We start from the raw sequence: 26342 nt of genomic DNA, 5'->3' as shown, positions 1-26342 counted from the left end.
TTCCGCTTTTAGCCGCAGTAGCCGACTTCTGCAGCCGCAGTAGTTGACTCCTTGCAGCTCCGCAGTTGACTTTGCAGCAGCAGTTGACTTTGCCAGTTAGCAGTAGCTGACTTCTTGCTTTGCTACAGTAGCTGACTTTTGTAGTTACATTTGCTTGACCTCTGCAGCCGCAGTAGCCGACTCTTTGCAGCCGCAGCAAGTTGACTCTTTGCAGCCGCAGTAGCTTGACCTGCAGCCGCAGCTTCGACCTCTTTGCAGCCTGCAGTTGACTCCTTTGCAGCCTTGGCAGCTGACTTGACTTGCAGCCGCAGTAAGCCGACTCTTGCAGCTTCAGTAGCCTGGGACTTCCTGCAGCCTGCAGTAAGCTGACTGCAGCCGCAGGCAGCTGACTTTTGCAGCTTCCAGCAGCTGACCTTTGCTTGCCACAGTAGCTTGACTTTTGCTTGCTACAGCCAGAATGACTTTCGTAATCAATACATTTATTTGACTCTGCAGCCGCAGTAGACTTGACCTTGCAGCCGCAGTAGCTTGACTTCTTGCAGCCGCAGTAAGCTGACTCCCTTGCAGCCGGCAGCAAGCTTGACTTTGCAGCCTAGTAGTTGGACTTTGCAGCCGCAGATGAGTTGACTTCGCAGCTCCGCAGTAGTTGACTTGCAGCTTCCAGTAGCTTGACTCTGCAGCCTGCAGCAGTTGACTCTCCGCAGCCGCAGGTAGCTGACTCTTGCAGCCTGTAGTTGACTCTGCAGCCGCGGTAGCTTGACTTTGCAGCCGTAGTAGCCGACTCTTCTGCAGCCGCAGTAGTTGACTTTGCAGCCTGCAGTAGGTTCGACTTTTTGCAGCTTCAGCAGTTGACTCTTTCGCAGCCGCAGTAGTTGACTCTGCAGCCGCAGTAGCCGACTTTGCAGCCAGATGGAAGCTTGACTGCAGCCGCAGCAGTCGGACTTTGCAGCCTTCAGTAACAGTAGTTGACTTTTGCAGCTGCAGTAGTCGACTTTAGTCAAGTGTGAGAGATCTGGCATCAGATATTACTAATTATCACAAAACAAGCTTCTATTGGATAAAAGTATCGCTCTGTGTACATATTAAATAATAACTTGGTAAAGTTATGCGCAGAGCGAAACGTTGTCCTAAGTTTGTTCTGGAATATTTCTCTGATTATACCTGTTTGTAGCTACAAGAAATGTTTAGCCAGATATAAATCTCACCCATAAAATACAGTCGCTTCTCCCTCCCATGAATCAATTATATTCTACTGAGATTTGAACACAACACCACGTTACCCTTCCAGAGAGTACTCGCCTGTATGTACTCGCCTGTATGTGGTAGTAGAGATCGAGTCACAGGGTCACACACTCCCTGCTCCAAGAGCCTTCCAAACCTCTTGTTAAAGCTATGTATGGATCCTGCCTCCACTACTACACTCTCCAGATTGTTCCACTTCCTGACAACTCTGTGACTAAAATAATTTCTAATATCCCTATGACTCATTTGAACTTTCAACTTCTGTTATGTTCCCCTGTTGCTCTCTCCCATTTCTGAAACATTCTAGCCCTGTCCACCTTGTCAATTCCTCTCAGTATTTTCTACGTCGATATCATGTGTCCCCAACCCTTCTATCCTCTGGTATTATCAGGTTGAGTTGTATTCAACACTCGGAGCCTTTTAAGCTCCTATTTAGATGGTATAAAACTCCAGCTTTACCAAATTTGATTCTACCACTGTTGTCCTCTAGCCAGGCTACAGTCGTGTCTGCTGGCCGAAAATGAGGGAATTAACACAAGACCGCATTGAAGTACCCTGTTCACTCTGCCACCGGCTTCTTAACTCCACTCTAGGACCTGCCAGTCTCCTGTCTTTCTGTGTAGATCTTTAAATCCGTCTTGTACAACTCGGCGGCACATTTCTGCGAGGAAGTGCCAAGATGGATGTGAATCTGTAGTCACCCCTCTTACGTCTGGTCTTGTACAACTCTCTCATCGACAGTCAGCCCAAACTTCGTACGGGTCATTAAGTAAATGGGGAGGCCTGAGCTTGCTGCCATCTGCAGCTCATAAGACTGCCATCCCCACGAGCCCCTTTGGGGCGGGGCAGATGGCAGACCAGAGGCCTAGCTTCTCCCTACGAGCCCCGTGAGGGCGGGGAATGTGGCTATGCCTAGGAACAGTTGGTCCCAAAGATGAGGGGGTATTTGTACCTCCTCCCATGGGAGACTTACATCTCGAGACACTCCCCAGACAGGGAGCCAAGGCCGGGTCACCACTACTTGGAAAAGACCCGGGCCGGGAGAATACCGGCGAATAAAAAAAAAAAATAAGTAAATGGGGCAAAAGCTACGGGTTGAACTTTTATGAGGCGCTAGCTTAGTAGATTGTAAGATCCTATGCTAGTTTCTAACTTATCCTCCTATATAAAGCGTCTGCCTTTTACAATTAAAAACAGAGCTTTATCTAGCATCACAAATCTTTAAAAAAACATTATACATTAACTCCCATGTTATTTGCTCAAGCAAGGGTAGATATCCTTGGACAAAAAGAATTCTGAAAAATTGTCTTGTGATACTGACAAGATGTGGAAAAAGACACCTTTGTACAATTCAGGACATCTATTAGAGGAAACGTTTCGCCACGAGTGGTTTCTTCAGTCCTAAAGAAGCCACTTGTATCGTGAACTCTACAAGCACAGGGGCTTGCTCACAAGGACATAATTGGAAGACAGTAGAACTATATACAAAAGATGAGGTAATCAGTCCCTCATCTGAGGGACTGATTACCTCATCTTCTGTATGTAGTTCTGCTGTCTTCCCATTATATCCTTGAATTTGTACTGATAAAGCCACTGGATATCGAAGCGTCTATAATAAAAATGCCCAGATGTTGCACATGTCTAATTTTTTATTTTCTCAGTATTATATACGATACATGTAAACTTTGAGATAATATCATACAGTAATTCTGTACTTACGCCATGGCAAGTTACCTCAGTGACTCACGAAATCGTAATGACGATTGCAAACAAACCATACCACGGGCGTGGTCACAGTTTTGAGACACTGATCGCGGGTTCAAACCCCACCCGTGGAATGGTTTATACCTCAGTGTTTTGTGAGTCAGTTTGAAATTGAGTGTGTGTGTATTTTTCCAGGAGTGGCCCGAACAAACAAGGTCTTTCATATTACCCTGAACAAACACACCGCCCTATCATTGGGGAGACCAGGGGAGAGGCAGCGGGCCCGGCCTCGCCTACCTCGCACGCACTCACGCACACCCACTCCAAGCCACACTGACCCCACCCGCAAAAACACATCACTCAACACAGAGACAACCAAAATCCACAATACACCAGCTCGTACATCCCGCTCTGTCTGCCACACTCAATCCCAGCCCGCACACATCACAACAACACACAAATATCACAACCACCCACAAATACCAATCCAAAGCGCAAACATACTGACAACACACTCGATTAAACCAATTCATCCAACTCGATACCATTTTAACCCACACAGACTATTGCAACTTACACATAATTATTCAGCTTAAAAACTACGAACTACAAATATTACTTATACTCGCATATACCAGTTCCACCTCAGCTTCCATTTTATCGCAACATTGGGTTACTTCAGAGCAAATTACATCGATTTTCATGAATGAAAATGGAACGGACGATTAGGAAGGGTGACGGGAGTTCAGTATGATCATTCAGAGTTGGGTGTAAGGGAACACTGAAGAAAAAGATAACCATTAGGAGCATCGTAAGATTAGTGAAGTGACTGGAGAAACGACTGGGGATCAAAGGATAACTTTTCTTGGACACGTGGCAAAGATGGTAGAGGAGGCAGAGAATAGATTAATGATAAGCTTAAGCAATTTTTTTTTTAGGTTTAAGGAGAGAGAAGAGAAAGGAAACTGATGACTGAAATTGAAAGGTATGAGAGTGAAGGTGCTTGAATTCAAGTGATTATCAATCAGTCAATTGGAGTTACATCAGAGACAAGAAAAGATGCAGCTGGAGAAGGTAAAGGATGTAAACAACCAATTTATTGTCAGCAGGTCAGGAAAGTGAAGAAAACCTTGATGAGACACAGGGAGGATAAGAGGCATAGAACTCTCATGGTGTTTAACAAAAGAAGAGAACCTGAGAGGAAAGTAAGAAGATAGATGAAAGGAAAACAAATTTGAAACCTGTTGGAGGTAATGGGAACTTCTAATGAGATTAGCAATATCTATTTTTTGTCGAGTAGGAAGATGTGTAGAGGGAAGGACAAGATCGCCACGGGTACTATATGCAAGCCTGGGAACAAGGAATCTGCTTATGAGAATAAAATCAAACCTGAGGGCATCTCGTAAGTTCGACACAGTCTGTCAAAATAGGACGGCAGAAGAAAAGTAGAAATGGAGCCGTGGTCAAAAAGAAGGCACCAGCAGAGGAATGGACCAGCGATCAGGCTATCTCGGATGTGGTAGATCAACAGAGGGGGAAGAGATCAGATAATCTTCTGACACTTCACAGGATATGATTGTCAAATTTCTCCAGTAGTAAAGACAGCAGGTTACAAGTAAGACACATAACCAACAGTCAGGTATCTTTATTCCGAAATATTTCGTCTACACAGTGGGCGAAACGTTTCGGAATAAAGATACCCAACTGTTGCACATGCGTCTTATCAACTTGTCGGTATTGTTTGTCATTATAATATTCACAAGGTTACCATGAGAACAGTAAAAGATAGAAGAATCAAAGTGGTACTCAAATGTTGATGGAGTCGCCAACAAGTGAGAGTTCACGAAAGAAAGAGTAGCACAGCAAAAACTCTGATTTCATAGCTATCATAGAGACGAAACTCTTAGGAATAATATCAGTTGCAGTATCCCCAGAGGGCTGACACATAAAGGGAAAACGAAGGGAAAATAGCCCAGATGATAAACCACTGGAGATTTAAGAAACTAGAGACCTGGAAACTGGGAATGTCAGGGATTATATAGCAGGTACTGTAATGTCCAGAGAGACGAAAGTAATAATGGCAGTGATATTTAGTCCACCAAACAATGAAAGATCAAAATAGAAGGACAATGATACATATGATGGAGATGGTGGGGGGGGGGAGGGAAGAGACAAAGGCAAAGCTAAGCTTGTAGTAATAAGTAATTCTAACCATGAGGTTGACTGGGGGAAATTAGAACCCGCATTTAACACCAGAAACGTGAAGAGCGAAACTTAGAGAAAAAGTGATGAAAAAAATCTGAGGAAGCATGTGAAGGACACAGCAAGAATGAAAGGAGGAAATGTCAAAATGGTATACAATACTGACAAGTTGGTAAGACACATTGGCAACATCGTCTTCACAGCTCTACCGCTCCTGCCTACTTTCTGTACTCGACTGAAGAAGCCTACTGTGTAGGCGAAACGTTTCGGAATAAAGATGCCTAAATGTTGCCAATGTGTCTTACTTACCAGTGAAGGAACGAGTTGACCCAGCAGGACTCGACCTGGATTTTACAAAAAAAGATTATGCCAGCGGAAATTACTCAGGAAGAACCACTTGACATCAGCGATGATGTGGTAGCAAGCTGGGAATACCTGGTGGAGATGGGAATGGAGAAGAAATTGGAGGAAGTGAGCAACAGAATAATGAACTGCAGAAGGGAGACACTGAGGGAACAGAAACATAGGTGCAATGGAACGGGAACTGCAGGACAAAACTGTACACGTTAGGTTACGTTAAGTAAGGTTTGTCAGGAAACAGGACAAGAGTTTCTGACGCGGGTCTTAGTTATATGATGACCAGCCGCTGGAGCTTTTGGTCATCTGACCGAGGCCTTCCACTAGCTTACCCTTCCACCCCTTTAAAAATTATGGTTATAATTACAATTAGATTGTGTACGGGAAGTAAGTTTAATTAGGTACAAGTACACATAAGCACAGTTATCGTCAATAGTACCATATGTGTAAATTACCTAGAATAACCCAAAAATGTCAGTGATAAATTTCCATTGCAAGCCTTTTATTATTATTACTATTATGGGATGGAGATAATAGTCAAAAGTGCCAAGAGGCACAGGAATTTTTTTTTTAACCAAGCATGAAGAAAAGCCGAGAGAATCCATAGTTGTCAGATATGCAGAGAGGCCAAGGACAGGAGCGAGAGAGCGTGGAAGAAATATAGGTCAAGGCAAACTGCAGAAAACCGCGAATTAATCAGGAAAGTCTGAAACATGTATACAGGAATGAAAAGAGAAGCTGGACTACGGTTTGAAAATAATGTAACGTCAAAAGTCGAAATTTTGTAGCTTCAAAGATCAAAATAATATAGCGTCAGCAGAGATCAAAATATTATATCGTAAGAGATCAAAATATTATATCGTAAGAGATCAAAATATTATATCGTAAGAGATCAAAATATTATATCGTAAGAGATTAAAATATTATAGAATCATGGATCAAAATATTGTAGAATCAGAGATCAAAATAATATAGAATCAAATATCAAATTATTGTAGCATCAGAGGTCAAAATAGAAGCATGGTTATTCTACAAGAACCTAAGAAAAAAGACAACTGTGGAGGACTAGGTGATAAAGCTGAAGAAAAAGCATGGAATGCTAATAGAGAATGATAGAAATATATATGCAAAGCTCTGACCAAAAGATTGAAAAATCTTTATAGAAGAAAGAGTTACCAGAAGAAACTGAGGTTAGCAATGGGAAATCTTGTTTTATATGAGAAAGAGAAGCGAGTCGAGAGAAAGGGAGGGAGGGAGGGATGGGTGGGTGGGCTAAATAATCTTGAACTGTAAAAAAGCATATACCGTACCTCACAAAAGACTGATGGAAAGTCGAGGAGCTGGCAAGAATAACAGATATCTTAGTCCCGTTGATTAAAGCTGTCTTAGCGTAAGGAGATGAATGGTGATTGAGCAAAAAGCGTTAATGGTGAAGAGTAACAAGTTGGGGTTCTATAAGGGTATTAGGGCCTGTACTGTTTCTAGTATTTGTGAATAACGTACCGCAAGAGATTGAGTCAGATTTATCCATGTTTGATAATGATTAACTAACAGAGGAGAAAAAAATCGATGAGCACAAGCTAAGGTTACCCATGGATGTGGACAAGCAGCAGGATTGGTCAGATAAGTGTTTAATCGAATTTAATCCCGGCATATCCAGGGTTACGAGAATTTGGGAAAGGAGCAGGATGACTGAAAACTGAGTATTGACTCGGGAGACAGACTTCAAATTTTTTTATCTGTTAAGATCAAATCGGATATGTGCTGTCTTAGGCATAATGGCGTGCATAGTACAACATTTTAGAAGCTAAATTCATGGCCAAAAATGCCTAGAAAAATGGAAGTAAAACATTGGCAAATAGAGGTGAGCAAGAGAGCCAGTGGTAAGTCGTTACGAGTAAGTAAAATAACTACATTGCTGATAAAACTGTCATGTAAGGTGAGAAGATAAGTGCGGAGAAGAATACTTTAGAGTAATGGAAATTTGTCACAAGACACCAGCATTGTTATTCCATATGAACTTGACCTTCTTTCCCCACTGGCAGCTGTTGGGTCCCGCCCACCTGTGATGCTGTCATCAGCTTCTACGATTCTCCTTTGGCTCCAGTATGTCTCCATGCTCATGCCTCTCTCTCCACTTTACTGTCACCAGTATAATAGTTGTCGGCGTATTAGATTTGAAAAGTCTACTGAAAAAGCGGGTTTAGAGGGTAAATCTTGCATAAATAACCTAATAACCTCATGATAGGTTGATGCATATGAGGCAGGTCAGAGAATGGTTGGTGGACGGAATCCTTACAAGCTGGCGACACAGGCAAGTGTGACTGTGTTTTGTGTGTCTCACGAAGTATCTGCAAGATAGATGAGTGTGTGTCAGTTTGTCATGGTAAGAGAGGAAGTATTAGATTGGGCTAAAATTAGTGGAATTCCTCAAGGATCAGTCCTAGGACTCGTACGGTGTGACACATGTAGTCAAATAACAATGAGAAAAGACTCGTATAGATTGGTGTTGGCTTATAATGTTAACTAATTACAAATGAAAGGAAAACGACGGCAAAAAATTAAGAGGGGACGTGTGCAGACTGTAATGTTAAAATATGTGGCTGTAGGATTTCGTCCTCAGTTAAGTGGAAGTTATGAGTTTAGGAGCTAAATTGATGCAATAGGCGACTACTTGTATCCTCGTGGAAAGTAAACAACTTTAGCGATTGAATAAACAATTTTTTCTAGACACAACAGCCCCCTCTCTCGAAGCGCAGTTAAATCATATTACATAGGTGTCACATGAAGGACTGGCAAATGAAAGAACCTCTTCCAGAATAAGGAACAACAGCGGACCTATAGCATCAGCCTGGTTGACCAGGCAAGCTCCAGACGAGCTTATCCAAGGCCGGACTTCGAGAGTAGAAAAAAAAAAAAACTCGAAACTTATCAGAGTTAACAAATTGCTTAATATAATACAAATTGAGTACATCAGGTCAGTCGAGTGTACGCTCGTGTGTCCTAACACAGAAAGAAACCCGAGCAAGTCTTAACATTTTACAACTAGATGATTTCCAGAGTTGGGCAACCATAGACCACCAGAAAAGAAGAGAGGAACTGAACATAACATTACTGAAAGAGGAGAGGAACATGGGGAAATGTAATCACAAAGTGTAATATACTTCAGAGTGCACAACAAGCCACATGGGAATGGAAATCTTTAGCTCTAGATCTTTCGTGCGTCGTCAGGAGCTATGCAGTGTTGCAAGACATCAACAAATAGGAGGTGAAATTCTCTGAGGTAAGGCAGAGGGAAACCCATGTCACTCTGTGATATGTAAAGAGTGCTTAGGTTTACCCCCCAAAAAAGTGAAGAATATGGGTGGGGTTGGAGGGGGGGGGGGAATATCTGACAAAAATGGGGTTTATGATATGAAGAGGGGGAGGTGTAATAAAATTAAATGTCCTGCCACTTACGTTTGGAGTTTGATTCATGTGTATTAGTTTGTGCATACAAGAGTTTAGCAACTGATGAGGTTTCTGTTATTTTCTTCCCTCCTCGTGTGTACGCAGACGACAGCTTCTATAATAGCTACTCTTTGTTTTCTTGCAGATAAACTCAGTTAAGATCCAGAAACATTTTACTTGCTCAGTCCATATTACTCTCTAAATCTCACTCTCTTGGTATTCGGTATGTTCTCCCCGAACTCTCCCCCATCTTCGCCATAGTCTTCCTCCCCCCTTCCTTTGCCCCTCGAATTCAACTTGGTCACATCGGTGGTATCTTGTGCGAGGTTAGGTTAGGTAAGGTTCGTCAGGAAACTAGTAGTATTTCCTGACGCCGGTCTTAGTCATATGTTGACCTGCCGCTGGTGCTTTTGGTCATCTGACAGAGGCCTTCCGCTGGCTTACCCCTCCACCCCTTTAAAAATTATGGTTATAGTTTACCATTTTCTTGTGCTAGGTTATGCTAGGTGTGTAGATTTGCTGTCTCAGAGAGCTCTGGGAGCCACTTCAAGTTGCCATCATGAGGTCCAGGTCCCCTCCCTCCCCTCCCATGTATCCCTCCCTCCCCTACCATGTATCCCTCCCTCCCCTCCCATGTATCCCTCCCTCCCCTCCCACGTATCCCTCCCTCCCCTCCCACGTATCCCTCCCAATCACACTGTAATGATGGGAATATTCAGTATATTGGGGCCATGGCAGTGAAGTATTTTTTTGTTGGATGCTTTTGATTAGTCCATTGATGCTCTAGACAAAAGAATGAGGTGTAATGACCGTGACAAAACACTAATGAATATAATGTATATGCTGTGAAGAAATGAAGAATATCTATTTGATAAACTCCCCATAACATTGCATGTTTCGCACTGCTTGTAACCCAATCTCTGCTTCCCTCGACCTTACGTTTCTTCCCTTCCCTCCGATCTGACCCGGCCGATGCACTTTTTAACCAGCGTCAGGCCAAAGAATACTTCCTGACGTCCCTAAGACATAATTATCCTGAACGTCGTGATCATGTCTTCTCTGATTCTTCTGTCCTCTATTGTTGCATGAAATAATGTGTGTGTACGTGTACGTACGTATGTACGGTGGAAAAAGAAAACAAGTACTTTTACAGACAACAGAATTGCAAGAAACGGTAGTGTGAACAATGTTCAAACTCTTCAACTTTAGTATGCCCTTCACTACATATTAATGTACATAAACTGCCCACCGTCTCTTCTACCCTCCTCCTCCTCCAAGTCTGCTCGGTTAAAGACATAATATTACCCCCCCCCCAATCCCCTTCCTTCGCAACATACAATCATTTTCCCTCCCGACAATTTCTCTTCAGCTGCAGACTCTACGCATTTGGGGATAAAACTGTTTCTGTGTCGGAGTTAGTTCCCTGCGAGTAGGGGAAGTATCAAGAGCGACCAAGTGCACGCCAGAATGACTTCTCCGGACATCGACCTTACGTGTAGAAATTTCTTCATATTTCACGGGGCTGAGGGAAAAACTTAGTGGGTGCGTTAATGCTTGCCTGAGAGGAAGGTAAAATGATTTGTGTGTTGCAACGCCTGAACGACTGTGCAGTTTATCTTTTTCTCTAAATATTAGAGTTCATTAAATCCTTCAGAGATATTTAAGGTAAAATTTACTGAAAAATAACACTAAATATTGAGGATGGGGGGGAAGTAATTGATAAATAATAGTGCAGTGAACTTTTTGATAAAGCTCTTCTGTATATTGTAATTATTTTTTGCTAGTCCAGTTGAAAAGGTGTATCCAAAATTAAATAGGACTTATAAAGTCTTTCACAGCTCATACTATTTAATTTTGCATTAATTTTAAATTGAATTTGCAAAAAATCCCACTTCATATGGCTATATAAGAGTTGACTGTGCTAATAGTAATGTTAAGTAGATGGTGATAATGTGTTATACGAGTGAGAGTTGCACGAGTGAGAGTTGCACGAGTGAGAGTTGCGCGAGTGAGAGTTGCGCGAGTGAGAGTTGCGCGAGTGAGAGTTGCGCGAGTGAGAGTTGCGCGAGTGAGAGTTGGACGGGTGAGAGTTGGACGGGTGAGAGTTGGACGGGTGAGAGTTGGACGGGTGAGAGTTGCACGGGTGAGAGTTGCGCGAGTGAGAGTTGCGCGAGTGAGAGTTGCACGAGTGAGAGTTGCACGGGTGAGAGTTGCACGGGTGAGAGTTGGACGGGTGAGAGTTGCACGGGTGAGAGTTGCACGGGTGAGAGTTGGACGGGTGAGAGTTGCACGGGTGAGAGTTGGACGGGTGAGAGTTGGACGGGTGAGAGTTGCACGGGTGAGAGTTGCACGGGTGAGAGTTGCACGGGTGAGAGTTGGACGGGTGAGAGTTGGACGGGTGAGAGTTGGACGGGTGAGAGTTGCACGGGTGAGAGTTGGACGGGTGAGAGTTGCACGGGTGAGAGTTGCACGGGTGAGAGTTGCACGGGTGAGAGTTGGACGGGTGAGAGTTGGACGGGTGAGAGTTGCACGGGTGAGAGTTGCACGGGTGAGAGTTGCACGGGTGAGAGTTGCACGGGTGAGAGTTGGACGGGTGAGAGTTGCACGGGTGAGAGTTGGACGGGTGAGAGTTGGACGGGTGAGAGTTGGACGGGTGAGAGTTGGACGGGTGAGAGTTGCACGGGTGAGAGTTGGACGGGTGAGAGTTGGACGGGTGAGAGTTGGACGGGCGAGAGTTGGACGGGTGAGAGTTGGACGGGTGAGAGTTGGACGGGTGAGAGTTGCACGGGTGAGAGTTGCACGGGTGAGAGTTGCACGGGTGAGAGTTGCACGGGTGAGAGTTGGACGGGTGAGAGTTGCACGGGTGAGAGTTGCACGGGTGAGAGTTGCACGGGTGAGAGTTGCACGGGTGAGAGTTGCACGGGTGAGAGTTGCACGGGTGAGAGTTGCACGGGTGAGAGTTGGACGGGTGAGAGTTGGACGGGTGAGAGTTGGACGGGTGAGAGTTGGACGGGTGAGAGTTGCACGGGTGAGAGTTGCACGGGTGAGAGTTGGACGGGTGAGAGTTGCACGGGTGAGAGTTGCACGGGTGAGAGTTGGACGGGTGAGAGTTGCACGGGTGAGAGTTGCACGGGTGAGAGTTGCACGGGTGAGAGTTGCACGGGTGAGAGTTGCACGGGTGAGAGTTGCACGGGTGAGAGTTGCACGGGTGAGAGTTGGACGGGTGAGAGTTGGACGGGTGAGAGTTGGACGGGTGAGAGTTGGACGGGTGAGAGTTGGACGGGTGAGAGTTGCGCGGGTGAGAGTTGCACGAGTGAGAGTTGCGCGAGTGAGAGTTGCGCGAGTGAGAGTTGGGCGCGTGAGAGTTGCGGGTGTGAGAGTTGCACGAGTGAGAGTTGGTCGTGTGAGAGTTGCGCGAGTGAGAGTTGCGCGAGTGAGAGTTGCACGAGTGAGAGTTGCGCGAGTGAGAGTTGCGCGAGTGAGAGTTGCGCGAGTGAGAGTTGCGCGAGTGAGAGTTGCGCGAGTGAGAGTTGCGCGAGTGAGAGTTGCGCGAGTGAGAGTTGCGCGAGTGAGAGTTGCGCGCGTGAGAGTTGCGCGAGTGAGAGTTGCGCGAGTGAGAGTTGCACGAGTGAGAGTTGCGCGAGTGAGAGTTGCACGAGTGAGAGTTGCGCGAGTGAGAGTTGCACGGGTGAGAGTTGCACGAGTGAGAGTTGCGCGAGTGAGAGTTGCACGGGTGAGAGTTGCGCGAGTGAGAGTTGCACGAGTGAGAGTTGCGCGAGTGAGAGTTGCGCGAGTGAGAGTTGCGCGAGTGAGAGTTGCACGAGTGAGAGTTGCGCGAGTGAGAGTTGCGCGAGTGAGAGTTGCGCGAGTGAGAGTTGCACGGGTGAGAGTTGGACGGGTGAGAGTTGGACGGGTGAGAGTTGGACGGGTGAGAGTTGGACGGGTGAGAGTTGGACGGGTGAGAGTTGGACGGGTGAGAGTTGGACGGGTGAGAGTTGCACGAGTGAGAGTTGCACGGGTGAGAGTTGGACGAGTGAGAGTTGGACGGGTGAGAGTTGGACGGGTGAGAGTTGGACGGGTGAGAGTTGGACGGGTGAGAGTTGGACGGGTGAGAGTTGGACGGGTGAGAGTTGGACGGGTGAGAGTTGGACGGGTGAGAGTTGGACGGGTGAGAGTTGCGCGGGTGAGAGTTGCACGAGTGAGAGTTGCACGAGTGAGAGTTGCGCGAGTGAGAGTTGCGCGAGTGAGAGTTGCGCGAGTGAGAGTTGCGCGAGTGAGAGTTGCACGAGTGAGAGTTGCGCGAGTGAGAGTTGCGCGAGTGAGAGTTGCGCGAGTGAGAGTTGCACGAGTGAGAGTTGCGCGAGTGAGAGTTGCGCGAGTGAGAGTTGCGCGAGTGAGAGTTGCGCGAGTGAGAGTTGCGCGAGTGAGAGTTGCGCGAGTGAGAGTTGCGCGAGTGAGAGTTGCGCGAGTGAGAGTTGCGCGAGTGAGAGTTGCGCGAGTGAGAGTTGCGCGAGTGAGAGTTGCGCGAGTGAGAGTTGCACGAGTGAGAGTTGCGCGAGTGAGAGTTGCACGGGTGAGAGTTGCACGAGTGAGAGTTGCACGAGTGAGAGTTGCACGGGTGAGAGTTGCGCGAGTGAGAGTTGCACGAGTGAGAGTTGCACGAGTGAGAGTTGCGCGAGTGAGAGTTGCGCGAGTGAGAGTTGCGCGAGTGAGAGTTGCACGGGTGAGAGTTGCACGGGTGAGAGTTGGACGGGTGAGAGTTGGACGGGTGAGAGTTGGACGGGTGAGAGTTGGACGGGTGAGAGTTGCGCGAGTGAGAGTTGCGCGAGTGAGAGTTGCGCGAGTGAGAGTTGCGCGAGTGAGAGTTGCGCGAGTGAGAGTTGCGCGAGTGAGAGTTGCGCGAGTGAGAGTTGCGCGAGTGAGAGTTGCGCGAGTGAGAGTTGCGCGAGTGAGAGTTGCGCGAGTGAGAGTTGCGCGAGTGAGAGTTGCACGAGTGAGAGTTGCACGAGTGAGAGTTGCGCGAGTGAGAGTTGCGCGAGTGAGAGTTGCGCGCGTGAGAGTTGCACGGGCGAGAGTTGGACGGGCGAGAGTTGGACGGGCGAGAGTTGGACGGGTGAGAGTTGCCCGCGTGAGAGTTGCACGGGTGAGAGTTGCGCGAGTGAGAGTTGCACGGGTGAGAGTTGGACGGGTGAGAGTTGGACGGGTGAGAGTTGGACGGGTGAGAGTTGGACGGGTGAGAGTTGGACGGGTGAGAGTTGGACGGGTGAGAGTTGGACGGGTGAGAGTTGGACGGGTGAGAGTTGGACGGGTGAGAGTTGGACGGGTGAGAGTTGGACGGGTGAGAGTTGGACGGGTGAGAGTTGGACGGGTGAGAGTTGGACGGGTGAGAGTTGGACGGGTGAGAGTTGGACGGGTGAGAGTTGGACGGGTGAGAGTTGGACGGGTGAGAGTTGGACGGGTGAGAGTTGGACGGGTGAGAGTTGGACGGGTGAGAGTTGGACGGGTGAGAGTTGGACGGGTGAGAGTTGGACGGGTGAGAGTTGCACGGGTGAGAGTTGGACGGGTGAGAGTTGCGCGAGTGAGAGTTGGACGGGTGAGAGTTGGACGGGTGAGAGTTGGACGGGTGAGAGTTGGACGGGTGAGAGTTGGACGGGTGAGAGTTGCGCGGGTGAGAGTTGCGCGAGTGAGAGTTGCGCGAGTGAGAGTTGCGCGAGTGAGAGTTGCGCGAGTGAGAGTTGCGCGAGTGAGAGTTGCGCGAGTGAGAGTTGCGCGAGTGAGAGTTGCGCGAGTGAGAGTTGCGCGAGTGAGAGTTGCGCGAGTGAGAGTTGCGCGGGTGAGAGTTGCTCGGGTGAGAGTTGCTCGTGTGAGAGTTGCGCGAGTGAGAGTTGCGCGAGTGAGAGTTGCGCGAGTGAGAGTTGCTCGAGTGAGAGTTGCGCGAGTGAGAGTTGCACGGGTGAGAGTTGCGCGAGTGAGAGTTGCACGAGTGAGAGTTGCGCGGGTGAGAGTTGCACGAGTGAGAGTTGCGCGAGTGAGAGTTGCACGAGTGAGAGTTGCGCGAGTGAGAGTTGCACGAGTGAGAGTTGCACGAGTGAGAGTTGCACGGGTGAGAGTTGCACGGGTGAGAGTTGCACGGGTGAGAGTTGCACGAGTGAGAGTTGCGCGAGTGAGAGTTGCACGGGTGAGAGTTGCGCGAGTGAGAGTTGCACGAGTGAGAGTTGCGCGAGTGAGAGTTGGACGGGTGAGAGTTGCACGGGTGAGAGTTGCGCGAGTGAGAGTTGCACGAGTGAGAGTTGCGCGAGTGAGAGTTGCACGGGTGAGAGTTGCGCGAGTGAGAGTTGCACGAGTGAGAGTTGCACGGGTGAGAGTTGCACGAGTGAGAGTTGCGCGAGTGAGAGTTGCACGAGTGAGAGTTGCACGGGTGAGAGTTGCGCGAGTGAGAGTTGCACGAGTGAGAGTTGCGCGAGTGAGAGTTGGACGGGTGAGAGTTGCACGGGTGAGAGTTGCGCGAGTGAGAGTTGCACGAGTGAGAGTTGCGCGAGTGAGAGTTGCACGGGTGAGAGTTGCGCGAGTGAGAGTTGCACGAGTGAGAGTTGCACGGGTGAGAGTTGCACGAGTGAGAGTTGCGCGAGTGAGAGTTGCACGGGTGAGAGTTGCGCGAGTGAGAGTTGCGCGAGTGAGAGTTGCACGAGTGAGAGTTGCACGGGTGAGAGTTGCACGAGTGAGAGTTGCACGGGTGAGAGTTGCACGAGTGAGAGTTGCGCGAGTGAGAGTTGCACGGGTGAGAGTTGCGCGAGTGAGAGTTGCGCGAGTGAGAGTTGCGCGAGTGAGAGTTGGACGGGTGAGAGTTGCACGGGTGAGAGTTGGACGGGTGAGAGTTGGACGGGTGAGAGTTGGACGGGTGAGAGTTGGACGGGTGAGAGTTGGACGGGTGAGAGTTGGACGGGTGAGAGTTGGACGGGTGAGAGTTGGACGGGTGAGAGTTGGACGGGTGAGAGTTGGACGGGTGAGAGTTGGACGGGTGAGAGTTGGACGGGTGAGAGTTGGACGGGTGAGAGTTGGACGGGTGAGAGTTGGACGGGTGAGAGTTGGACGGGTGAGAGTTGGACGGGTGAGAGTTGCACGGGTGAGAGTTGCACGGGTGAGAGTTGCACGGGTGAGAGTTGCACGGGTGAGAGTTGGACGGGTGAGAGTTGGACGGGTGAGAGTTGCACGGGTGAGAGTTGGACGGGTGAGAGTTGGACGCGGGAGAGTTGGACGGGTGAGAGTTGGACGGGTGAGAGTTGGACGGGTGAGAGTTGCGCGGGTGAGAGTTGCACGAGTGAGAGTTGCGCGAGTGAGAGTTGCGCGAGTGAGAGTTGCGCGAGTGAGAGTTGCGCGAGTGAGAGTTGCACGAGTGAGAGTTGCGCGAGTGAGAGTTGCACGAGTGAGAGTTGCCCGAGTGAGAGTTGCGCGAGTGAGAGTTGCGCGAGTGAGAGTTGCGCGAGTGAGAGTTGCGCGAGTGAGAGTTGAGCGAGTGAGAGTTGCGCGAGTGAGAGTTGCGCGAGTGAGAGTTGCGCGAGTGAGAGTTGGGCGAGTGAGAGTTGCGCGAGTGAGAGTTGCACGAGTGAGAGTTGCGCGAGTGAGAGTTGCACGGGTGAGAGTTGCACGAGTGAGAGTTGCGCGAGTGAGAGTTGCACGGGTGAGAGTTGCGCGAGTGAGAGTTGCACGAGTGAGAGTTGCACGAGTGAGAGTTGCGCGAGTGAGAGTTGCGCGAGTGAGAGTTGCGCGAGTGAGAGTTGCACGGGTGAGAGTTGCACGGGTGAGAGTTGGACGGGTGAGAGTTGGACGGGTGAGAGTTGGACGGGTGAGAGTTGGACGGGTGAGAGTTGGACGGGTGAGAGTTGGACGGGTGAGAGTTGCGCGAGTGAGAGTTGCGCGAGTGAGAGTTGCGCGAGTGAGAGTTGCACGAGTGAGAGTTGCGCGAGTGAGAGTTGCGCGAGTGAGAGTTGCGCGAGTGAGAGTTGCGCGAGTGAGAGTTGCACGAGTGAGAGTTGCGCGAGTGAGAGTTGCGCGAGTGAGAGTTGCGCGAGTGAGAGTTGCACGAGTGAGAGTTGCACGAGTGAGAGTTGCGCGAGTGAGAGTTGCGCGAGTGAGAGTTGCGCGAGTGAGAGTTGCGCGGGGGAGAGTTGGGCGGGGGAGAGTTGGACGGGTGAGAGTTGGACGGGTGAGAGTTGCGCGGGTGAGAGTTGCACGGGTGAGAGTTGGACGGGTGAGAGTTGGACGGGTGAGAGTTGCGCGAGTGAGAGTTGCGCGAGTGAGAGTTGCACGAGTGAGAGTTGCGCGAGTGAGAGTTGCGCGAGTGAGAGTTGCGCGAGTGAGAGTTGCGCGAGTGAGAGTTGCACGAGTGAGAGTTGCGCGAGTGAGAGTTGCGCGAGTGAGAGTTGCGCGAGTGAGAGTTGCACGAGTGAGAGTTGCACGAGTGAGAGTTGCGCGAGTGAGAGTTGCGCGAGTGAGAGTTGCGCGAGTGAGAGTTGCACGGGCGAGAGTTGGACGGGCGAGAGTTGGACGGGTGAGAGTTGGACGGGTGAGAGTTGCGCGGGTGAGAGTTGCACGGGTGAGAGTTGGACGGGTGAGAGTTGGACGGGTGAGAGTTGCGCGAGTGAGAGTTGCACGGGTGAGAGTTGCACGGGTGAGAGTTGGACGGGTGAGAGTTGGACGGGTGAGAGTTGGACGGGTGAGAGTTGGACGGGTGAGAGTTGGACGGGTGAGAGTTGGACGGGTGAGAGTTGGACGGGTGAGAGTTGGACGGGTGAGAGTTGGACGGGTGAGAGTTGGACGGGTGAGAGTTGGACGGGTGAGAGTTGGACGGGTGAGAGTTGGACGGGTGAGAGTTGGACGGGTGAGAGTTGGACGGGTGAGAGTTGGACGGGTGAGAGTTGGACGGGTGAGAGTTGGACGGGTGAGAGTTGGACGGGTGAGAGTTGCACGGGTGAGAGTTGCACGGGTGAGAGTTGCACGGGTGAGAGTTGGACGGGTGAGAGTTGGACGGGTGAGAGTTGGACGGGTGAGAGTTGGACGGGTGAGAGTTGGACGTGTGAGAGTTGGACGTGTGAGAGTTGGACGGGTGAGAGTTGGACGGGTGAGAGTTGGACGGGTGAGAGTTGGACGGGTGAGAGTTGGACGGGTGAGAGTTGGACGGGTGAGAGTTGGACGGGTGAGAGTTGGACGGGTGAGAGTTGGACGGGTGAGTTGCACGGGTGAGAGTTGGACGGGTGAGAGTTGCACGGGTGAGAGTTGCACGGGTGAGAGTTGGACGGGTGAGAGTTGGACGGGTGAGAGTTGCACGGGTGAGAGTTGCACGGGTGAGAGTTGCACGGGTGAGAGTTGCACGGGTGAGAGTTGGACGGGTGAGAGTTGCACGGGTGAGAGTTGGACGGGTGAGAGTTGGACGGGTGAGAGTTGGACGGGTGAGAGTTGCACGGGTGAGAGTTGCTCGGGTGAGAGTTGCACGGGTGAGAGTTGCACGGGTGAGAGTTGCACGGGTGAGAGTTGGACGGGTGAGAGTTGGACGGGTGAGAGTTGGACGGGTGAGAGTTGGACGGGTGAGAGTTGGACGGGTGAGAGTTGCACGGGTGAGAGTTGCACGGGTGAGAGTTGCACGGGTGAGAGTTGCACGGGTGAGAGTTGCGCGGGTGAGAGTTGCACGGGTGAGAGTTGCACGGGTGAGAGTTGCACGGGTGAGAGTTGCACGGGTGAGAGTTGCACGGGTGAGAGTTGCACGGGTGAGAGTTGCACGGGTGAGAGGTGCACGGGTGAGAGGTGCACGGGTGAGAGTTGCACGGGTGAGAGTTGCACGGGTGAGAGTTGCACGGGTGAGAGTTGCACGGGTGAGAGTTGCACGGGTGAGAGTTGCACGGGTGAGAGTTGCACGGGTGAGAGCTGTACAAGTGAGAGTAGGATGTCTTAAAGAATGGTGTTCTATAACTAGGTCTGACCAGCGTTTAAGGGATGGATAGTAAAAAGATAAAAGATTACAGGATATACCTTGGTGGGAGGAGAGAGCTTGGAGTGGCAGGTGGACAGTGTCCTGCATAATGTGATGCTGAACTTTGTCAAGATTGATGGACTCAACACATCGACTCCTGGCAGAGGGACTGATTACCGCAAACTCATCCTCATCTTCCACCTTTTTCTGTATTGGCCTGAAGAAGCCACTGTGGCGAAACGTTTCCAGAATAAAGATACCCAGATGTTGCATATGTGTCTCATTTGTCAACTCGTCGGTTTTTAAAACCATTTATTCACAGGTGCCAGATTAACCAGGCTGTGATGGTTATGTATGCCAGCTGGCCGCGAACAACAACAGCTTACGTTTCGCCTACACAGTAGGCTTCTTCGGTTAGATACACAGGCAGCAGGTGTAGTAGCGAAATGATGGTGCAATCAGCCCATCAACATTGGAGAAAAAGTATCTGAGGTGGTGAGTCCCTCAGCCTGGAGAAGAGCTCAGTTCCATGGTCTGGAACGATATGAAGCATAAGCATGAGAACGGGGTCTTAAATACTGTCGAAGGCCATTTTTCAACATAGCAACAGCCTAGCTGAAGAAGCAGTCACCGAGGAAGCCTGGCTTAAGGCCGGGCTGGGAGGCTTTTAAAACCCCTCGAAACAGGTCACAGGTATAACGTAGTTTGCGCGTCTTCGAGAAGAAAAATGTTGACGCCCGCCAACTTTCTGATTAAATGCGGATGTGATTTTTAAGAGCCAACTTCAGTGACGATATTTTTCTCTTTATTGACAGGTTTGTGTGTGTTCCCCAGACGCTGTACTGTATGTGTGGGTGGGCGGGTGTGTGCAGGTGATGGCAAGTACAGTGTCTGCTGCACTCTGAAGGACGGGTGTTAATGTTTCAGTTTTATAACTAGTATAAGTGTGCCTCTGGCAAGGCAGTGATGGAGTGAATGATGATGAAAGTTTTTTCTTTTTCGGACTGCACTGGCTTGGTAGAAAACGGCTGATGTGTTAATAATATATTATATATATTATATATTATATATTTAGTCGTGGTTTACTCGGTATGGTGAAAACTGTACGGCTTCCAGTTTGGCCAAAAGTATTGCTCAAAGCAACCTCCCAGCACACATTTGTTGAAGGTTCGAGCCTGCCTCCGTTGCAATTGCTGCGGCGGCACTGTTGTGGCAGATTGAAAACATAGCTCTGTCCTTTCAAGCGATTCTCCATTTCCTTTGAAGATCACCCAAGTGATATCCTGTTGCATTTCTTCCTCTTGTGTATTTTATATTAGTACTTTTTAGTGTTGCTGATAGTGTTACTGCTGCTAGTGATGGTGTCACTGCTGCTGTTGCTGCTAGTGATGGTGTTACTGGTGCTGTTGCTTCTAGTGTTGGTGTTGCTGTTGCTGCTAGTGTTGCTACTGCTAGTGATGGTGTTACTACTGTTGCTGCTACTGATGGTGTTACTGCTGCTGTTGCTGCTACTGATGGTGTTACTGCTGCTGTTGCTGCTACTGATGGTGTTACTGCTGCTGTTGCTGCTAGCGATGGTGTTGCTGTTGCTGCTAGCGATGGTGTTGCTGTTGCTTCTAGTGTTGGTGTTGCTGCTAGTGGTGTTACTGCTGCTGTTGCTGCTAGTGATGGTGTTACTGCTGCTGTTGCTGCTACTGATGGTGTTACTGCTGCTGTTGCTGCTAGTGATGGTGTTACTGCTGCTGTTGCTGCTAGTGATGGTGTTACTGCTGCTGTTGCTGCTAGTGATGGTGTTACTGCTGCTGTTGCTGCTACTGATGGTGTTACTGCTGCTGTTGCTTCTAGTGTTGGTGTTGCTGCTAGTGGTGTTACTGCTGCTGTTGCTGCTAGTGTTGCTGCTGCTAGTGATGGTGTTACTACTGTTGCTGCTACTGATGGTGTTACTGCTGCTGTTGCTGCTACTGATGGTGTTACTGCTGCTGTTGCTGCTAGTGATGGTGTTACTACTGTTGCTGCTACTGATGGTGTTACTGCTGCTGTTGCTGCTACTGATGGTGTTACTGCTGCTGTTGCTGCTAGTGATGGTATTACTGCTGCTGTTGCTGCTAGTGTTCTGTTGTTGCTGCTAGTGATGGTGTTACTGCTACTGTTGCTGCTAGTGATGGTGTTACTGCTGCTGTTGCTGCTAGTGATTGTGTTACTGCTGCTGTTGCTGCTAGTGATGGTGTTACTGCTGCTGTTGCTGCTAGTGTTGGTGTTACTGCTGCTGTTGCTGCTAGTGTTGGTGTTACTGCTGTTGTTTCTGCTAGTGATCGTGTTACTGCTGCTGTAGCTACTAGTGTTGGTGTTCTGTTGTTGCTGCTAGTGATGGTGTTACTGCTGCTGTTGCTGCTAATGATGGTGTTACTGCTGCTGTTGCTGCTAGTGATGGTGTTACTGCTCCTGTTGCTGCTAGTGATGGTGTTACTGCTGTTGCTGCTAGTGTTGGTGTTCTGTTGTTGCTGTTAGTGATTGTGCTACTGCTGCTGTTGCTGCTAGTGTTGGTGTTCTGTTGTTGCTGCTAGTGATGGTGTTACTGCTTCTGTTGCTGCTAGTGATGGTGTTACTGCTTCTGTTGCTGCTAGTGATGGTGTTACTGCTGCTGTTGCTGCTAGTGATGGTGTTACTGCTTCGGTTGCTGCTAGTGATGGTGTTACTGCTGCTGTTGCTGCTAGTGATGGTGTTACTGCTTCGGTTGCTGCTAGTGATGGTGTTACTGCTGCTGTTGCTGCTAGTGTTGGTGTTCTGTTGTTACTGCTAGTGATGGTGTTACTGCTTCTGTTGCTGCTAGTGATGGTGTTACTGCTGCTGTTGCTGCTAGTGATGGTGTTACTGCTTCGGTTGCTGCTAGTGATGGTGTTACTGCTGCTGTTGCTGCTAGTGATGGTGTTATTGCTGCTGTTGCTGCTAGTGTTGGTGTTCTATTGTTGCTGCTAGTGATGGTGTTACTGCTCCTGTTGCTGCTAGTGATGGTGTTACTGCTGCTGTTGCTGCTAGTGTTGGTGTTCTGTTGTTACTGCTAGTGATGGTGTTACTGCTGCTGTTGCTGCTAGTTATGGTGTTACTGCTGCTGTTGCTGCTAGTGTTGGTGTTCTGTTGTTGCTGCTAGTGATGGTGTTACTGCTCCTGTTGCTGCTAGTGATGGTATTACTGCTGCTGTTGCTGCTAGTGTTCTGTTGTTGCTGCTAGTGATGGTGTTACTGCTGCTGTTGCTGCTAGTGATGGTGTTACTGCTGCTGTTGCTGCTAGTGATGGTGTTACTGCTGCTGTTGCTGCTAGTGATGGTGTTACTGCTGTTGCTGCTAGTGTTGGTGTTCTGTTGTTGCTGTTAGTGATTGTGCTACTGCTGCTGTTGCTGCTAGTGTTGGTGTTCTGTTGTTGCTGCTAGTGATGGTGTTACTGCTTCTGTTGCTGCTAGTGATGGTGTTACTGCTGCTGTTGCTGCTACTGATGGTGTTACTGCTGCTGTTGCTGCTAGTGATGGTGTTACTGCTGCTGTTGCTGCTAGTGATGGTGTTACTGCTGCTGTTGCTGCTAGTGATGGTGTTACTGCTGCTGTTGCTGCTAGTGATGGTGTTACTGCTGCTGTTGCTGCTAGTGATGGTGTTACTGCTGCTGTTGCTGCTAGTGATGGTGTTACTGCTACTGTTGCTGCTAGTGATGGTGTTACTGCTGCTGTTGCTGCTAGTGATGGTGTTACTGCTGCTGTTCCTCCTGGTATTGCTGTTAAACATTTTCACATATTTTCTCTCGTATTATTATTTACCACACTGGCCATCTCTCACCAAGGTACGGTCACCTAAAAATGGGAATGCTCACTGTTATGACACTGCCTGTGAGTTTAAGGGTACCTTCACTAATATAATATTATTGCCTTCCATGTTATTCAAATGTGTGTTGTGTTGTGTTTCAGGATAGTAAGATGGATTCGCTAGTGCAGCAGCTGGACCTATACAGCAAGCAGGGTATCCCCCGCCAGCCTCACCTCCTGGCCTCTCAGACGCCTGGTAACGATGATGGTAAGTCGTGCCTCACACGGCCTCTCCAGCTTCACCTGCTGCCTGTAGGGACCTCGGGGAAATTTTTGAGAAGGGTTTTGATGAGTGTTTTATTTTTAGTTAATTTTATGTAGCATAATAGCATGTTTATCTTGTATGATTATTAGTGAAGGGTTTATGTTGTTTGGAGATGGTTTTAACTTGTGCTCCAAGCTCTTCTCTTGTGCTACCCTGCTAACATGCTCCCCAGTTCCCCTTCTCCCGTTTTCCTCTCCTCCCGTTTTCCCCTCCTCCTCCTCCCCCCTCTTTTCCCCTCCTGTCTTCCCCTCCTCCCCTCATGGAATATCCCAGAAGGTAATGTCTGGGAGCGGCCGGGGTCTGCACTCTTTGGTAAATGGATTGGCAAAGGTTTGAGAAGCGGAAATTGAATGTGAAAATAGAGCAAGGTAAGTCAAGAGGGCCTTTGTGTGTGTGTGTGTGTGTGTGTGTTTGTCTGTCGTGTCGTGTGTGTTTGTCTGTCGTGTCGTGTGTGTTTGTCTGTCGTGTCGTGTGTGTTTGTCTGTCGTGTCGTGTGTTTGTCGTGTGTGTGTGTGTGTGTGTGCGCCTTGCCATGCTTAACCAGGTGTGGATTTCATTATGGTGCCGTAAACTACAGTATGGTCCTGATGTTCGCCACATGCCATGTTGTGAGTGTTGCTTCGAGTGTTGGAAGCTAGTCTTGGGTTTACTGCAGCAGTTATTTGGATGATGTGCGCATCAGACAATATGTTCGGTACATTACTTACCCCAACGTCCTTCTACCAGAGTGAGGTTTGCAGCCTTTGGCGCTCTAGCCTGTACTCCGTATGTGGCCTTCTTTTCCGTTCTCCAATGCTCATAGCTTTGCTCTTGTTGGGGTTAAATTCCAGTAGCCCCCCACCTGCCAGACCAGACCTGCAGCCTTCTTAGGTCCATTTTAATTCTTCCCTGGTCCTCACCTATTTGTATTCTCAGTGGTTTCACATTTGCCGACAGGGATGCCTCTGACCCCCTCTCCATCCCGTCATATCGTTCACGTATACAAGAAATAGTACCGGTCGTAGTACTGATCCTTGTGGAACCCCAGTCGTGACATGTACCTATTCTGAGACTTCGGACAGTTGCTCGTTGTTTCCATTATATCCCTGCCTGCTCCTCTGACGTTTGTCCCAGTCTCTTGTGCTGTACTGTATCAAAAACCTTCTTCCTATAGTCCAAACATGTGCAATCTACTCAACTCTCTCTCTCTCTCTCTCTCTCTCTCTCTCTCTCTCTCTCTCTCTCTGTCTGTCTCTCTCTCTCTCTCCCATGCCTTACGTTTGTTACCTTGTAGAACTAGTAGGTTTCTGAGACAGGATTTACTATCTCTAAAGCCGTGTTTATCATTTGTGAACCCACTCCTTTCTAGGTACTCCACCTAGTGACACTGGTTTGTAGTTTAACGCTACCTATATGTCTCCTTTCTTAAATATTGGGACTACACCTCTGGCAGCAGCCCTGTATCTGTTAACATTTTGAAGACTGTCGCCAGTGGTTCACACACTACTACTGCTCTCTCTCTCTCTCTCTCTCTCTCTCTCTCTCTCTCTCTCTCTCTCTCTCTCTCTCTCTCTCTCTCTCTCTCTCTCTCTCTCTCAGGAGAGATTATCCGGTCCCACTGTCTTCGAGGTATCTAGCTCAGATTTTTTCTGTTGTATGGTTGTGTGTGTATGTATACATACTCACCAACGCTTGTGTTTGCAAGGGTCGAGATTCAGCTCCTGGTCCCGACTCTTAGACTACTGTGATTGCCATCATTGATGTCTTGCCTGTTGTACCTTACCTACTCTTGATGCTGTGTATTGAGTTTGCTTCCACTAACGATTTCCTCATCCAAGTCATTCCACCTTTCACCTACCATGAGGCTAAATACTTCCTTACATCCCTATGATGCGTCTCTTCAGCTTCCTGTCCCCCCTTTCCCTGGATCCCGATCCTCTAAATTAAAACTTTGTCCCTATCTGCTCATTCAGTTCCTCTTAGGATTCTGTCATAATCATGTCTCGTCTGGCCTATTCTCCGCCAAGGTCATCAGGTTCAGTTTCTTCCTTCAGTCTCTCCTAATTACACTCCTTTTAATTCTGGTATTAGTGTAGTTGCGAACTTTTAGACATTCTCCGAGTTTCTGCATGACCAGGTGTGGGCTCCAGTACCTATTACTGATCCTTGCGGAACACCACTCCTTACTTCCTTACTGTTAGTGCTCCTGCTACTGTTCCTGTTCTTTCACCACCTGCTACTGTATTCTTTCACCAGCTGCTACTGTCCCCTGTTCTTTCACCAGCTGCTACTGTCCCCTGTTCTTTCTTGAACTATTCGTGGTTGCCACTGTTATTTTCTCTGATGTGATGAGGCTACAGTTATTGTCAGGTGGTCGTCACTGACGCCTCCCACTGAAGATACCTGGAGAGGGTTTCGGGGGTCAACGCCCCCGCGGCCCGGTCTGAGACCAGGCCTCGTGGTGTATCAGGGTCTGATCAACCAGGCTGTTACTGCTGGCCGCACGAGGTGTTTTCTTCTATCCAGAGAATGAACATACATTGTTTTCGTGTCCTTGCACTTATATCAGAGAGAGAGAGAGAGAGAGAGAGAGAGAGAGAGAGAGAGAGAGAGAGAGAGGTGTTTACCCACGACACCTGTTTACCCGTCCCATTTGACACCAGAACTCTCACCTAATAGCTGCCATCCCTCATCTGACACTGGCCCTCTGTCCTCCTTTCACCTGATTCTTGCCCTCTGTATCCCGTCACCTATTTTCAGGTGCTCTTGGCAACATGTGGTGGTCTAACACAGGTGTTTGTTGTGTTACAGAGGTAGTGGTTGAGGACAGCTGGCGAACTCTGGTTGAGGGCCACGACCAGCTGGATGAGCGCCAGGAGCAGCAGCAGAGCGCCATCTGGGAACTGGTGGAGACGGAAGCCACTTACATTCACATGCTCAAAGTTATTACTGACGTGAGTATTGTTACTTGGTGTGATAGTCTTGACTGAGGGTTTTATTGACGTGAGTATTGTTACTTGGTGTGATAGTCTTGACTGAGGGTTTTATTGACGTGAGTATTGTTACTTGGTGTGATAGTCTTGACTGAGGGTTTTATTGACGTGAGTATTGTTACTTGGTGTGATAGTCTTGACTGAGGGTTTTATTGACGTGAGTATTGTTACTTGGTGTGATAGTCTTTATTGATCATTTTAATCTTATTCCTTTTAGTGTTTGTTACTTTTAATTTTTTTTTATTATGCTGGGTATTATTTTCTTAAGAACGCTGAGTGACCTGCCCGGTCAGGGTGCTCTCTAAACACTACTACTAATTGCTAATACTACTATGA

At 48.8% G+C, this 26342-nt stretch overlaps 1 protein-coding gene across 10 annotated transcripts in view; it reads left to right on the top strand.

Annotated features, from left to right (window-relative positions):
* Positions 1-26342, top strand: part of LOC128697766 (pleckstrin homology domain-containing family G member 5) — a 1323529-nt gene that overhangs the window by 1240139 nt on the left and 57048 nt on the right. For all 10 annotated transcript variants that reach the window (XM_070099652.1, XM_070099656.1, XM_070099655.1 and 7 more), the window contains 2 exons: positions 22872-22977; positions 25825-25967. In XM_070099652.1, coding sequence (XP_069955753.1) covers positions 22872-22977; positions 25825-25967 — 249 coding nt within the window. The remainder of the gene's footprint in view (positions 1-22871; positions 22978-25824; positions 25968-26342) is intronic.

This window comes from Cherax quadricarinatus, chromosome 68 (assembly GCF_038502225.1).
Source record: "Cherax quadricarinatus isolate ZL_2023a chromosome 68, ASM3850222v1, whole genome shotgun sequence".
In the NCBI taxonomy this organism is placed as follows: domain Eukaryota; kingdom Metazoa; phylum Arthropoda; class Malacostraca; order Decapoda; family Parastacidae; genus Cherax; species Cherax quadricarinatus.
Note: the sequence above shows the minus strand (reverse complement) of the source record. Positions and strands in the feature narration are given on the sequence as shown.